Source organism: Neopelma chrysocephalum, unplaced genomic scaffold (genome assembly GCF_003984885.1).
Source record: "Neopelma chrysocephalum unplaced genomic scaffold, ASM398488v2 Primary Assembly neopelma1_76, whole genome shotgun sequence".
NCBI lineage: Eukaryota > Metazoa > Chordata > Aves > Passeriformes > Pipridae > Neopelma > Neopelma chrysocephalum.
Window position 1 is genome coordinate 11,499,508 of NW_020897737.1, and position 16,079 is coordinate 11,515,586.

At 36.6% G+C, this 16,079-nt stretch overlaps 1 protein-coding gene across 11 annotated transcripts in view; it reads right to left on the reverse strand.

Annotated features, from left to right (window-relative positions):
* Positions 1–16,079, reverse strand: part of CASK (calcium/calmodulin dependent serine protein kinase) — a 200,651-nt gene that overhangs the window by 59,999 nt on the left and 124,573 nt on the right. For 8 of the 11 annotated variants that reach the window (XM_027688827.1, XM_027688824.1, XM_027688831.1 and 5 more), the window contains 4 exons: positions 15,027–15,149; positions 12,593–12,676; positions 10,935–11,034; positions 5,720–5,737 (listed from right to left, as the gene is read on the reverse strand). In XM_027688827.1, the coding sequence (XP_027544628.1) occupies positions 5,720–5,737; positions 10,935–11,034; positions 12,593–12,676; positions 15,027–15,149 (325 nt within the window). The remainder of the gene's footprint in view (positions 1–5,719; positions 5,738–10,934; positions 11,035–12,592; positions 12,677–15,026; positions 15,150–16,079) is intronic. The other 3 variants (XM_027688832.1, XM_027688830.1, XM_027688825.1) reach the window with 1 other exon arrangement.

Genomic DNA, 16,079 nt, shown 5'->3' on the forward strand with positions numbered 1-16,079 from the left:
TGTCAGTTTAAGGCTCATGAACTCAGAGATCTCCAAGCCTGAAGCAAAGTGTTTGACTCTCCAGAATGCAGTTGGCAGAAGGAAATTTGTTTGAATTCTCTTTTATTTCTACTTTTGTCATGCTCAGAGTTTAAATTATTTTATTTTCTAGCAAAACTTTGCTTTCTGGGTTCAAAGCCCTTTCTGTGTATTTGGAGTATTTAAGGAAAAACTCAAGAGAAGATTCACTTCAGAGGCTTGGATATCTTAAGAGTCTGTAATACTGCACAATGTTGCTCATAACCACTAAAACTTGAGCCAAAACCAGAACTAATGAGAAGTGTGTTCAAAGTTGTCTGCAGAGCTGTACTGGTGTGAAACATCAAATGCTCTGGACCATCCCCTTATTTATTTGACAGTATTATTTAGCAAATTTTATTTTGTGGAATACTTCGAGGGCTTTGAAATAGAAATAAAGAGTTATGATTTTTTTAATATTTGCACCTCAACAACCTCTTCAATATTTGGGAATTCCAAAACATTAAGCTTTGATCATTAGGTGGTTTTTTTTCCTCCTGTCCATTGGTCGCCTTGAATAGGTGACTGTAAAAGGAAGTTTCCAAGAATGTCCTTAAGGAATTTTATGAGAAGTTCCGACATGACTTTGCTAATCCCTCAAAATCACAGTTCTACTTTATGCTTTTTTTTTTACCTACAATCTTATGCTGCATCTACTGCCATGCCTTTCATGCATTTACAGATAATGTGCCACCTGCATGAGAAAATGGCACAGTAGCAATACACTGACAGCATGTTAGTGCATAAAAAAAAGTGATAGAACAATTCTACAGGCATTTTTGTGAACACCTAAACTCTCTCTGTTAATGACATCTGGTTAAAAAAGCTTAAAAGTACCTTTCAGAAGAGTTTTACATTCAAAGAAATGATACTAACTACATAAAATAAAATTAACCAACGTTTACAGCACAATTGTTTCTAAAAAGATTCATATTCTACCATATTTAAGCTAAATTTCCAACCTTTGGGGAAGCATGAAAGCAGTCAGTAATTATAATTAAAGCTTGTATCCTCTTGAAATAGGATTTAATCTTCTTTCAACATTGCAAATGCACCCATTTTAGCCTCAGCATAGATGATAAAGGAAGGATTTAAGTGGGTTATTACACAGTCATGCAAGCTAAAAACTCAGATTTCTCATAGTCTGTAGCAGTTACAGACAGAATCTGTAAATATGAAAATTAGAATGCATAAATATTAGTAAGAAAGTTGACTAACTAGACTGTCTGTGTTAATTTGTTTTATAAGACTCCCTAAAGTAAACTTCGTTAGAAAATGCTGCTTACTGTCCCAGAATTTTCAAGTAGCCACAATCACTTGGGTGAGATGAATCTCACCCTGCATCTTAAATTACTATAAAAACAGATACACACACGATTGCACAGGAAAGGTTGCAACTCCAGTGACACAAATAGAAGTCTCTTCTCTGAAGAAATAGTAAAAAAATCGACATCACACTTGATTCTGTGAGAAGATAGTGGTAACTATGGATTCTACTGTAAATGCACATATGATCCCAGTGTCCAAAGGAGCAGTGATACTCTGGGCCATGCACACAACCTTGTCTTTCCTGTATTCCCATAAAAATACCTAAAAAAAGATAGCTGCAACTATTCACAGTTTCCTTGGGGCTACCAGTTCTGAAAAGTCGAAAACTATGGGCTCTCATATATTACAAAGAAGAAAAACCACATCAGAATGTTTATGACAGTCTCCTGCAGTCAGTATTAGTACATTAAATGCTTTTATAGTCAGTGGAATTACTTCTAAGAAGACAGAGATGAGTTCAGCAGTTTTCTGCCTACAGATCTATTATTTATCAGAAAGCATATTTGCTTTACAAGGAAAAAACTTGGGATTATCTCTTTACCCAGTGCATAGTCAAAGCTATGACAGCTAATTCGTGCAGGTTCTGTTACCGCATTTATGGAGACGGTCTTTCAGAAATAGTTCTCTCTTACAGCTGAATTTTATCTCCAGACTCTCTATAGTTCTCATACAGTGCTCTTAATACCACCTAAAGCTGGTGTGGACACTGGTTCATCCAGCTGGAAGCAGGCAAAGCTCTGGTAAAACAGTGCTGTTATTACAACATGGCATCCAGATATTCTGGTCTGGAACAGGTGGTTTGACTCGAGAAACTGAACTTTAAAGGTAGGGAGGAGTTGCTTAGTTCTCTCCACAGAGAAGAGAGTAAAAGACAACTTTAAGTACTATTCCAAGAATTGTCTGTGTATTCTCCAGTAGTAATATGTCTGCCTCCACCACAAAACACTCCCAAAGTTTGCTTTTCTGAGGCTCAGCAAGCCAGGCAGCTACAACTGGCTTACTCTGTTAGGTAACATGCAGCACAGAGAATTTGGGGCTTTTTCATGTGATCTGCAACAGTGTATGACTGAATTAGTGTTTAGGTAAAGAGACTTAGATATTGCTGCAAAACACAGACTACATTCTGATTACAAACACATTCTGAGAGAGGGTAAAAAAATTCTTTGATTTATTTTTTGATACTGAAGATTACAAATGCCCATTTATGTCTTGGTCAGTCATAAACTAAACATTTTAGAGGAAGTATGACATTTTTTAAATACAAAACTATAAAACTACAACCTTTTTGCCAGTCTCCTGCAATTAGTATGCCAGGAAATAACTCTGCAGGAAAACTTGTAATAACCATTATAATAATATCATGTTTTTATTAAAGAGCCACTGACAAAATCTAAACCCCTTAGATTTGTAGAACCATATAAAATTAAGTTTCTGACACCAGTCACTCATTTCTATCCTATTCATTATTTACTCATTATTCTTTATGTTGTGTAAAAAGGTAACTAACTATCTCTTGAAGATTTTATAGTGTTCTTTAACTGACTAACTAAGGCTTTGCTGTTATTTACCATTTCTTTATATATCATAATTCAGTCCTTATGCCAGTCAATTTACAATCAACAGAAGCTGATTTCTCTGAACCTTATCTCTTGGCTGCCTTGTGTGCAGCTGCTGGAAATGAAAGTAAAAAACAATTCTGGCTCTTAAAGCACAGGCATTTCAGAAGGCAAGATTTACATTTTACTTTGTGAAGTGGTCTGAGGCTAGTACATACAGCAAGGGCAGAAGAAAAAACATCAGAAATTGTTAGTTTTTAGAGAGATCAAATATTAGAGTCACTGGATACAATCTCAAAAAAAAAAGGCAAAAAAAAAAAGCGTGGGGATTATTATAGAAACGCAGACCTTTCCAATACTTGTACTAATGTAACTTCTTAGATTAAGAGGAAGCCAACTGAGTATCAAATGCTCTTCATCACTTTAATCAACATCTGCAAAAATCACTGGAGTTGAGATGCCTCTAATCTCACACAGTAATTTGTTGCTCTTTGCTGTTCACTGTATTCCAGAGCAACCAACTCTGCAAGGACAGATGACAGCCAAAGCAGGTGTATACATATGACTATAATAGTTTAAAATAAGGTGGGAGATACTTGTTTCACATATACACAGCACTGTAATTAAAATGAAAGGCAAGTAAGGACTCCTTCTCAAATTTGAGCTATAGAAGTGCTTAATGGCTTCTTCCTTCTTGAACAGAAAACAAACAGCCAAGTGTAGACACCCTGTAAATCTACAAATAGGTTCCTACATGCACAGTTCTCTGAATGCTACTGGGAAGCAAACAAGTCAGTAATAATATATATATTTATGTATATATACACATACACTATGTGTTTATATTTATATACAAAACAATCAGGAAGACTCCAGGGAGAGAACTAGAAAGATGGAGGTTTATAGAGATGACAGTGAAAATGTAGAAACACAGCAGTTGGCGCAATGGAAGGGTATTGGGATTTACAACTAAATTAAAGAAGGTAAGAACACCTATGGAATACAAGAAGGGAAAGAAAGGCATGTAAAAGTCAGAAAGGAAACCAAAGAAAATAGATGCAGGAGAGAAAAGCAGGGAGGAGGAAAAGACTAAACAAAGAAAAAAATTTAAAAGAAGAGAAAAAAACCCCAGTAAACAAAAGATAAAGTGTTCCCAAACAGAAGAAGGAATGCAGAGGAGTGCACTATGTATGGAGAAACAAAAAGGGAGGCGTGAAGGGGAAGTGGAGGGGGGGGGACAGCAAAGAGGGTGGAAAGAAACTTATGCCTGGTTTTGAAGATGCCTTCCTTTAATTCTGCACGCACAGGGGCACTGTGTTACACGTCTCCAGCTTTCCCCTGTCTCCAGGCTTGAGACCTTCACATAAAGTTTGCCAATCCTTTTTCCCAGCTATCCCTCACTGTAAACTAGTCACAAATATGAAAGAAGGCAGTCTAGTGTGGTGGTAAAGAAATATGCAGTGAGAAGGTACTGGTTTTGTTGTTTTCCAGACCAAACCTACACATTACATGTAAGTGCATTCACACGCGAGTAAACAGATAAATATTTTAATAAATGAATGCCCTTCACTGTCACTTCCTTAGACACTTTCTTCCTCATTGCAAAAATATATGGAAACCCTTTTCTGACCAGCATGATGGCAGTACCTCCTTAGTAAATTTGCTGAGGGAGTCTCTATGCACAAACAAAAACTAAAAATCATGGCAGAGGCTCTGCATGAGGTTTCTCTTTTTTCCCTACAACTGTAAAAATAATACTATTGCAAAACTTTATATAAAAATCCACTGAACTCTCGCTCTCGCATTACTGGACAGGCATTCTGAGGAGGACAAGGAACAACTTCCCCCACAACCTGTAAGATCAAAAGAATAAACCAAATAACAACAACCACAAAATCCATGACTTTGATCAGAAATGGAGACATGGACAAGTGTCTTGCTGTCCTGACCTATGTGTGAAGAAGAGCTGTTAGCCTACAAGTCTTAAAATGCAGCTGGAAACCCCCCACTTTTTACAGCTTGTTTTTGGAGATGCTGAATTTGTTGTTTTTGAAATGGTTGTGGTTTGTATCAAAGGGTCTAGAATTTCACACCTTCTCCTCTGTCTAGCACAGTCTGCAGGTTTTAGAAGAGCTTGCACTTTCAGTCTCACGATGTGTGCAGTTAACTTGCAGCAGAACCTCCTCCCTACGTGTCAATAACATTCCTTCATTGAGGAGACACATATTGGATAGTTATTTAAGTCAGGTGTATGCATATACACAGTGCATATGCATATATTGTGTATCACATCAACACAGAAGGATCAAGAAAGTTCATGCAAGCGTAGAGCAAGAATGTAATATATGACTAATATTGCAGTATATGCTTGGTGTTAAGAGAAAAAACGCCCATTAGTCCATGAAGACAATTTTGGAACAAAAACGCAAACCCCAAACACTTTAGCCTTTTTTAATTTAATGAAAATTAGATTTTATTTCAGTTGTGTTGCAAATATTAAATATTGGGGGGGGAACTAAACAGGTGATTTTAATACTGCCTCTGAACTAGAATCTCCAGAATTCCCTGGAAATCATAGTATTTCTGGTTAATTATACTGTCAATTATATTACACCACAGACGGGTTTAGTAAAAACCATACAGGCTATTTTTTTTTGAACAGGCAGTATTAAAACTGAAAATAGCAAGGAGAAGCAAAGAAAGCAGATTTTTCAAACATGCAAAGCCACACACTATAGCTGAATGATAGCCTTAAAGGAAAACAAAGGGATACCTACTTTCTGCTGCTAGAAGTCCTAGTAGGAAGGCAGCGTTTGGACAAACAACAAACAGTATGAAGATTTCATCACAAGCGATTTATAAAGCTGCATCCTAGCACACTAGTTTAGCCACAAAATAGTATGAAAAAGTCACAAGGACCCCCACCCATTTTTTAATAGGGTTTCCACGTGTGAAGCAAGTGGCACTTGCGGGCTGGGATGGGAGGAGAAAACCACTTGGCATTGGGAAGGTAGCACATCTATGCAGTGTAAGATATCTATAATACCAGATTTCTCCCAGCATTGATTAAACTATTTTAAAAAACTCATGGACAAAAAAGAGATTTCTAGTAAAAAGGTGAACTGATAAACTAATTCAACATACTGCAAATGACTCAAATTGATATCATATTAATATACTCACACTTACTAAGCAGAATTTAGCAAAGTTATATTGAAATCAAAAGTTTCAGTGAGAACCATTATGAGAACCATTCAGAAATATAATTACCTTATCACTGCTTTTAATTAATAGTGTCTTTATGCACTTTTTAAAACATTTAATCATACCAGAACAAAGAATAAATAGCTGAAAAAATCATAAAGATAATAATGAAGTATTGGAAACATGCAAACTCATGATCTCAAAACTGATAGTTTTGCTTGTAATACTAGAGAAGGAATTAATAACAGTAAATTATAAGGTGAACGTAATTTTTTTTCCAAGCAGTCATACTTAAAAATGTTACACAACAGCCTTTGCAAATATTTACAAAATCAGTGGTAATTTCTGCATAGCAAAAGTATTTCTTTTTCTTACTCATATCGATGAGATATGAGGTTTTTAAGATATGGGCTTATATTGCCCATATTTTGTGAAATCAATTCCATAAAACTACTAACCACTCTAACTTGTGAGTTCAACTAGTTCCATGTAGGTTCCATGTAGTGATCTCACAACTTGGCCAAACGTGCTGTTTGATCTCACTCTGAAAGACCATCACATTCAGCCTTTTCCCCATTATTATTACTTTCAAATTTGAAAATCAAAATCTCACGCTGTTAAGAACTACTCACTTGACACGACTATAATATAGAGTCTAACAAGATAAAACAGAACAAGAATTTCAATTTACATACAGCGACCCTGAGACAAAGTTCCAAAATGCATTTGTGAAAATGCCACATGAAAGCAGTGCCCTGCAGTTTGAGAAAACAAGGCAGAAACACTGAAGTGGCCTCAGCGTGGCTGCTTTCTGTGCAAGGCAAAAGCTTGGCTTCTACGTTCATCCCCTTCCAGAGACACCACAGAGGTCAGAGAGCACACACGTGCATGAACTGCTGTGCCAGTGCCACTTGTTACCGGGGTATATGAGTACATTTGGTCACTCAGGCTGCTGTAAAATACGCTGCTGCACTCGCTCTGTGGTTACATCGAAACACAACATCAGAGGATGCCTTACAGGAACCCAGAACTGTTTGTGGCAAAAAAGCCACTCTGAAACCTGTTAGTCACATTTCAGTGTATGTGGGCTACAGACCAAGCCAGCCAAGTAGACATTATGTTGTAACAAACACCCTTTAACCAAAAGGTAAGGTTTGCTTTAATCTAAAAGTCAGTTATGCAGTTTTCCAAAGGCTATGGACTATCCACTGACTTAACTCCAACACTGACTTGGTAGTTCTGAAAATGTGGCTACAAAAAGGTTTTGGAAATGCAAATTTATAAAAAACCTCTTTGATTTATTGGTTTTTTGAACTGTTGGCCCAAAAACTTGAACATTTTGAATCTACTTAAAACTCCAAAGTAAACTAAACGGTCTTCCTCAATCCAGCTTCCCAAGTCAAAATGTCAAACGATTCCACAGCCTTTCCTTGGGCTGCCACAGAACGGTGGAAGCTGAAGAAGCAAAAGGAAGGAAAATGAAATGCTTTACACTGGTGATGTTCATTCTTCAGCCTGAGGCACTGTTACCAAAACACTTGAAAACTACACGTCCGTACCCTCGGGGGACAAATGGTCAGGTTGTGACAGAAGCAGAGGACATCCTGTCTTGAGGTAATGTGTGATCAGGAGATAGGAGGGTCAGGGCACAGGGCAGGAAAGGGGAAGGGCAGCAGAGTGAATTTCTCTGGCACCTTCTGTACTTCATGGTTGACTTCAAATTCTTTTTACTGGGCCTATTTTTCTCCTGTGTCAGATTTAGCCTGTAGGGCTGCTGATTGCTAACTTCTGATTTATGTTTGTTTCAGCATATTAAAAATATCCAAAACATTTGTTGCCTTGGGAAATAAACATTTTACAAGGTCCTGAAAACGAGCAAATGTTTTACATTCTAGAAGAAAAAAACACTTGCAAGAAGCTTGTCAGTTGAGCTGTTTAGTGGCTGTACTAAAGAAGTTACTGAACACAGTTTATCACCAGTAATCTTTTAGTTTAAAAATACTTACCTAGTTAAAAAAAATATTTTAAAAGCCTTCATCACACTCTTTCAAAATTCAGCAAGACTGATTTCTGCCATGTTACCAGCAGAATGATAGCAGGATGAAGTTAAGATCTTCAGAGGATGGTTGCTGATGAAAAAGGAAACCAACCACCCAGAACAAGCAGTGGGAACCAAGAATTATCAAAACTCTGTACAAATTTAAGGAAGATGTGTACAGAAAAATACCTGGTTGACTTTAAATGGAATTTATCTCTGTTCATTCCCATTTAATGTAGTTAAGCAATTTGCTGACCCTCACTGGAAAGCTCTCTAACAAGAATATCCTTTGTGATTCTGCATCTAAAAAGGCCATCTGACTTGCTACTTGTAGAGCCTTCATATCCCACTCTAATATTCTGGTAGTGTAAGAAGATGCTCAAAGGTTCCAGCAATCCCAAATTCACTGAACTTTGAGGAAGTTAGATTAATTTGGAAAAATGACAGAACTGAAATTTTCTGTGCGTGGAACAACCTGGAGTGCAGGATATATAATCTGCATAACCTAACATGCATTTATATTTCTGTCTGAGAAATATCTCTGAAGGAGTTCCATATTTGCCTGTTTCTAACAAATCATTTAATTGCAATAATAAGCTTCACGAAATTTTATGGGAGGACTAAATAGGGAACAACACTTAAAATATTAAACGCTCTTCATTAGAGTTTATGATCTGGAATAACGTTTTATGAGATGTTGGGAAGGAAATTTAAATTACCTTAAGATAGTCAAGCTTCTACTGCAATTTAAGAGTTTTATGTCTAATTTCTATAAACTAGCTGGTTTTAGAATCATCACTAGAGCTTTACAAGCTAGAAATTTTGAAAGTTTTATTAGTGTACTTCTGAAGAGGAAACAAAATAGATTTCCACATCTAGCAACTGAAGAAGCTGTGAGAGTTGTGGTACCTTTGCTTGCAAGCCTCAGTGTTTATCCTTCAATATTAAATATTTTATCAGCTAATGTAGTTGGTCAAACATCATGAAACCCACACACTTAGCATGGTTTCCTGATCACTGTGATCTCCAATCAGAGAGATCAACAATGTTATTTTAGAGAATAACCACCCTTTCCTGAGAAATCCAAGCTAATGTTTCAGTTATTTCAGAGATGAACACAAGATAACAGTGGATCCAGCCCAGATATTCTGTAGAATTTAACTTGTGTACTGGATTCAAGTATTCTGTGAGCAGAAAAAATAGAACTTGTACATTTCCTCTATACTGATATCTGCAATTACATCACTCTGAGGAAGACACATGTCCTGTTGATGTGAGACTGAAACTGGAAAGAGGAACTGCAGTTTTCAGATTAGGAAAGTTGCCACTGTCAATCATGTTGGTGGCTATTCCCTATTCAAATGGGGGAAGTAGATGGAAACAAAAATAAAGGCACTGCAAGTAATTCTAGGTGAAGTAAAACCAACTTATTCTTTCTTTAAAAGCATAGATGGATCTTTAACTACAGGTACATCAAGTATTCAAAAGCTGTCTGCCTGAAGTTAAGCCATGAGGCTGTGATTATCCATTTGCTATAAATGATCTGAGCTTCCAAATAATTTCTGTGGAAATTATGAACAGTGTGCATGCTTAAGGACAAAGCAATCTTTTAATTTAAGTACTCGAACTTGAAATCCAAGAAGTGGAATTGAAGAATTTCAACAAAAAACAATTTCACCCCATTCTTATATTAATGACATTGAAATAATTTGTAATAGCTACTTGCTCATATGAAAGAGAAGAAAAGGTGTAATTAATATATGCAGTCAATAGGTAATTTTCTCACCTATAAAAATGTCGGAAAAGAGAATTATCACACAGCAGATCAACACATGCAATTCAATTCCTGAAATGTGTTCTAGTAAAGTCAGTATATAGCTAAGATATTCTGCCAGTACTATTTGGTTATTTAGAAAAATAAAGGAGAGAGTCCTTTTGGTCTTCAGTTTTCCTCAGAGGTTATTTTAACTTGATCCTAAATCCTAATTTTAGGTCAGACAGACCACCCGAGACTTTTGCACTGCAAATGTTTTAAGTAATGGTATGTCAAAATTAAGATACATAACTATGACAGGGCTGTGTTAGTAGACAGAGTGGAGGTTATTTAAATCCTTGAATATGGACTGTGGACAAAAGGATTGCTTGAGTCACATCACTGTCCTGCCCAAGGCCCAGCTCACAGCACAGCACAGCACAGGTATTATCTTCCCCTCTGAAGCACGTTGGGAGGTCCCTGAAGTACCATGTACTGTCTCCCTCTGAAGATCTGGGGGTCAGAAATACTGTCCAATGTGCTTTAAAGAGAAGATATCTTAATCATATTGCTCTCTAAAACAGGAGATCAGGAAAATTTGGTACACAGTGGTTTCTTTTTATATATTACTATTAGTAAGGCATGAGAACCTTGCTCCTGCCTAAGAATTCAAGACAAAATTTCAATAAGCTTTTGTACTCAAGTAACATAAAGAGAAAAGTGAGGTTATTCCGTTATTTGTAATAAAATGTACACACAAGAACGTATTAAAAAAATCTGAATTTCTGTGGAAATTTACAACTGTGCAGAGATTTTCTCTTCAGTTTTGCCAGTCATGAACACCATTAACACTGAAAATTATTTATTCTTTCACATGTAAATGTTAACTTCATGTTAAATTTTATGAAATCTCAAGAAATTATTAAACACTTGGTAGTCTAGTCAGTATAGAATTAAGACAGGTTGACTGCAATAAATGTACTTTCTGTTAAAATACCTGAGGAGGTGGGGTCTTCAGAGAAGTCTGGCAGCTCTTCAGGGGGGTCACCATAGAAGGAGTTGAATTTGTGGCTTGACACAGCTGCTAGTACTGCCCCCTGAATAAAAATACCCACACAGCCTAAATTACACAAAGAAGGATAATGAAACATTTCCAGACACTCTGGATCACTCAATCTCCCGAGGTCTCTGGTGTGTTGACCTTCTCGGTGAAGAGCAAATAAATTTTATAGTCTTCAGCTCTGCTTCCCTGTTATCAGTGACCATAAGTGCTGGTCATACACTAATAAACAGTCAAAATATTCTTTGTGAGGGGATACATGAGAACAGTCCTTTATGTGACTAAACCTTAAAATAATAATTGTGAGGCATAAATTCCCATAGAACAATGTAACAAAATAACTACTTTCTTTTTCTTTCCCTTTTACCTAGACTGAGTGGCTTAGCAAGAATAGAAATTCGCTCTTTAAAGCAAAACACTATGTTTTTATTTGAGAAATTGCCAGAATCTGACACTGACAGCACTAGAATATTTGACATCCATAATATATCTATATAAAAATAGTACAATTATATAGTTAATCTGACACTCCTAGAATGAGTGTTACATGGGAAGTTACAAAACCAGAAAAATGGTCACCTGCTCTGACATATACTTACTTGTTTAAGTTAAATACAGTTTAACCACTCATGTTTAAATGCCTCACAGTTGTGGCAGTAGGCAAAATGGACAAATTTCATGAAACACACTGCAGAACAGTGCTTTGGATAAAATGGTATAAGAAACAGCAAAGGTATAAAAGCTCTCAGGAGATGAAATCTGGGGCCTCTACAGGAAGAAATGTGGGAAATATCTGAAACTGTACCTAGAGCAGAAAAACAGGTCGTATTCTAAAATGTACTAGCTAATATCTGAAAGAAAGTACTACCTGGACATACAAACCACCTAAGAGAAATTGCTGTTTATCATGAACTGTGGCAACTGGTGCATCCTAATCACCAGCTACATTAAACTTTTGCAAAGCAGCAACTCCTTGTGTATACCTGACTCTGTGTTTCATTACCAATCGTAAAACAACTCATGAATTGTAATGCTCTATGTTTCTGTTAAAATTTTCTCAACCTTTCAGTGAAAGGTTTCTGCTAAACTTTCCAAGAGAGGAACTGAAGAGAAATCATGTTGTTTTGGGCTAAAATGTTAAGAGTCTTTTCAATTCAGCTAGGAAATAATCCTGTGTGTACTTAAACATAAAGAGGAGAAACTGAAGAATACACATTTGCTCTTCTTGAAAAAGACATTAAAAATCATGTTCCTGTTATTATAAATGTAACACAATAATAACAGAAGCCACTGTACTATTCTCTCCAGTAATTCATATTACACAGAATTAATGAACTGATTAAAGATGAAGACCTCATACACACCTTTGTTGATACCAGACAATTTGCACTGAAATTTAGTTTGAAAACTATGCAGTAAGAAAAGATGAGCATTGTTAAGAATCATCACTGTAATAAGCATCTGTAAAGGCCCGTTACAACTTTTTATTTTATTGCCAACTTAATAGATTTCTCCTACCACTTTTAAAACGAATGAAGTATCACACAAAATTCAAGTTACACAATTATATTGTTTTAACACCACATTCAGTTTACCTTTAGTTTTCGTCTTGCATTGAATTTTCTCAATTGTTCTACTGTTTCTGGAAGATGAATCTTGTATGCATAGCGATCTCTCTCCTTAAAAAAACCCACAAAAAAACAAACCAAAAGAACATTAAATACAAGCTCTTCATATTCTCTTGACACTAAGAAATAAGTATACTAAGGAGAATGAGGATTTGTTGCAACTTAAGGAAAACTTCAAGAAACTAAAAGGGATTAAAATACTTTGAAAGAATTCTGAACTTGGCCCAGGGATATTTTCTTTCAGTAATTTTGTTTCCCACTTTGTAGACTTTAGTCTTTTGTTTCACTGTTGTGCTGTTAGTCAAGTCTGTGGCTAGCACTAAACTCCGAAGTTGGCAAGCAGAAAGTAGTTCTGCTTCTTGGGATTCACAAATCTAAGTGAAGCAACATGTTCAAGCTCTCTTTTTTAAGGGGTGCTTGATACTTCAGGTAAACCTGGGAGATGGGGTAGGATGGCTGGTGATACCAGGTGATGGCTTATAGGAAGAATTCTTCATTGCAAATGCAGATAAAAAAACCTGCAATGAATAACTGCAGTGCCAGTAAGGACAAAACTTGCAGCAGCTGGCTACTGTCTTACTCTGCTCCAAATCATCACAAAAGCTCCACACACTTATTAATTTAACATAAACGTTTATCACATGCATCTCCTGAATCAGAGTGAAATCACCGTCAGAAGTGATTCAGTCACTCTACAACACCAGAGACGTCTCTGTCTCATGCTGTATTGGGATCTATAAATAGTTTAGGAGAAAGCTCTGAGTCAGCAGGGAAGGTTGTTTATCATAGCCAAAAATGGGAGGACTGAGCTTGGAAACAAAGTTGTCTCAAACTAAATGTTCTCTTTCCTTGCATGAATTTCAACAACTAATGACAAGACCAAAAAAAGATCACAGACATCGAAAGTGCTAAACTACATAGGCAGAGCTTGCACATTCACATTACAGAACTGTCTTTTAAACAAGCCCGATCAGCTTAGTTGCTCAAACAACAAAAATGACAAGTTTTTTTCCCAAAATAATCCTCAGTAAAACCCTTGCTTTGGCATCTAAGTGTGAGTAAGCTCACAAAGTGAGGAAAAAGTCAAATTACAAGCAGGTAGAAACAGATCACCACAGGTTAATCACTGGAGTTTAATCAGTTTAATCACTGGAGTATGATCATTTGGGATTTGCAAACATGGTGTCCCTTTCCATACTCTTCGAGATTTGATACACTATGTAAGCTCCAGATCAATAGACAGAACTTTGGCTCCTTTTGTGTGGAATGGTTTGAACCTGCAGTTTCCCAATACTTGGAAGAGTTGCCTTAACCACTTATTCCTGAGAGATGCACACTCCTGAGCTCCTTTTATAAGCTAGGCCATTCTGCAGCTTGGAATACAAGAGTCAGAGCCAGAAAGAGAGCAGAGAACTGGAAGAATGACCATTTACTTGGAGGGAGAAGAACATATGAGCCTGTCCTTCCCAGGTTCTTCCTGTGGGTTTTTTTGTGTCACTATTTGTCTCATGTAGAGCAAATAAACAGTCCAGAAGCAGACACCAGAACAGTACCCTTTCAAAACAAGTGCCCTGTTTAACTTAATGATATTATGACTCCCTATACCCTTGACCTACGCTATAGGAAAGAAGTAGAGGATAACAAAGAAAAATAGTTAATTCATCACCTTCTGCCAAAGAAAATACAATGTTCTGAAGCAGGACTTGCCACCTTATAAATCTGTAGCATACCCATCATTCTCCAACCCCAATGTTTAGCACAGACTACTGATGGGACTGCTGAGAAGCTACAGCTGTATATTCTCCTGCTCCTGTTGTTAATCTGCAGCGTTCAGCAACTACTACTCCGCTGGCTTAAACTGTGTTGTAAATTCTGACACCCCTGAAAAATAATTTGATTACCAGATATCATTTAATTTTATGCAGTCACAGTGGCCTTTGAGCAACATTCCACTCCATATTCCCTTCACTCTGGTGGGATATTTCGGGAATCTAATGTAAGGAAGCAGCACAGTTCAGTAGCATAACATCCTGCAACAGCCTGCATGGCTACAAGCATCATAGGAAAGAGGTTTAGGACTGAGCAAAGAGGAGATCAGAAATTATTTCTCTGGAGTTTGAGAGCCACAGAAAGACACACTAATACCTTCTTTAAGCTTTATGCTACACAGCCCTACTCCCTGATGCTGCTGAAGATGTCCAACTGAGTTCACTCTTGCTTTTAAGAGTTCAAGCCTGGCAATTATCTAAATCTCAGGCTCTAACCCTACAAAGCATTTAAAGCAGATTCTCCCACATTTTGTACAGTTCATGTCTTCTTTGAAAAGCTCAGAGAAGCAAAAAAAATAAATCTTTATCTCCCTTGAAGCGGAAACCGGTGTGTAAACAGCTGCTTTTACTACCTTTAACCAGGGATGATTCAGTGCTTCATATACTGTTATCCTTTCTGCTGGGTCCAGCATGAGCATGCGGCGTACCAGGTCTTTGGCACTTTCAGAAATATGGCTCCATTGCCTAGGATTCATCTGGTTACAAGCAAGAAAAAAAGACAAGAAATTAGTAAAAAGAACACAGAAAACAACATACTTTATATTTAAATGATTACACGCATTTGACAGTGGTTGGTGCTTGCAAACATTTCATTGCAAAAAAATGTAAAAGAACGTTTCTAAGTTTTTTAACAACTTGTAATAAGTTGTACACTAGTTACTATTGAAATGGCGTAAAAATTGAAAACATAAAACCTGACATATTCTTGGTATTATAATTACAGTAAAAGTTTCTACCTGTTCTACATTCTGTTTAGGTAAAAGTGACCCTTCCCTAGGAAAAAAAAATAAAATTAAGCTTTGTCTGACTGTTAACTATGCCTAAAATAAATGTAGAAATTAAATCTACTCCTGAAATCAATATAAGGAATGGCATGACAATCTATCTGTATCAACCCACAGTTTCATGCCAGTGATTCTGAGTAAAAAGGAAGTAAGATAATGCCTGTGGTGAACTATTCTGGTCTTGTCCCAAAGGTACTATGGACAATAGCTCTTCCCAATAAATTCCTTTCAACTTTACAACAAGTGAGCATCCTCAGCCACTAGGAGAGCATACCGTGGTCAACAACACAAGCAATTGCAACACTTTTTAGTGAAGAGCTTTATCCTTAGGAGACACCAATGTGAAGGATCATTTAGAATATATTTTCTGCTTGTGCTCAACCAGTCAAAATTGTGGATGCCCAACAAAACCATAATAAAGTAGAGAAAATTATTAATGTAATATAAAGGATTATATCCTTATGCTATTTCTAGAATTTCTTTAACTTATGAAGAACTTAAGTTTTATTTAATGATACACTGCTAACTTTACAAGGTACTAAATGAAAATCCAAAATTACAACTAGACTCTTTTCAATGTTATAATCTGTTAATTTAAAGAGGTCCATTTTATTTAAAATC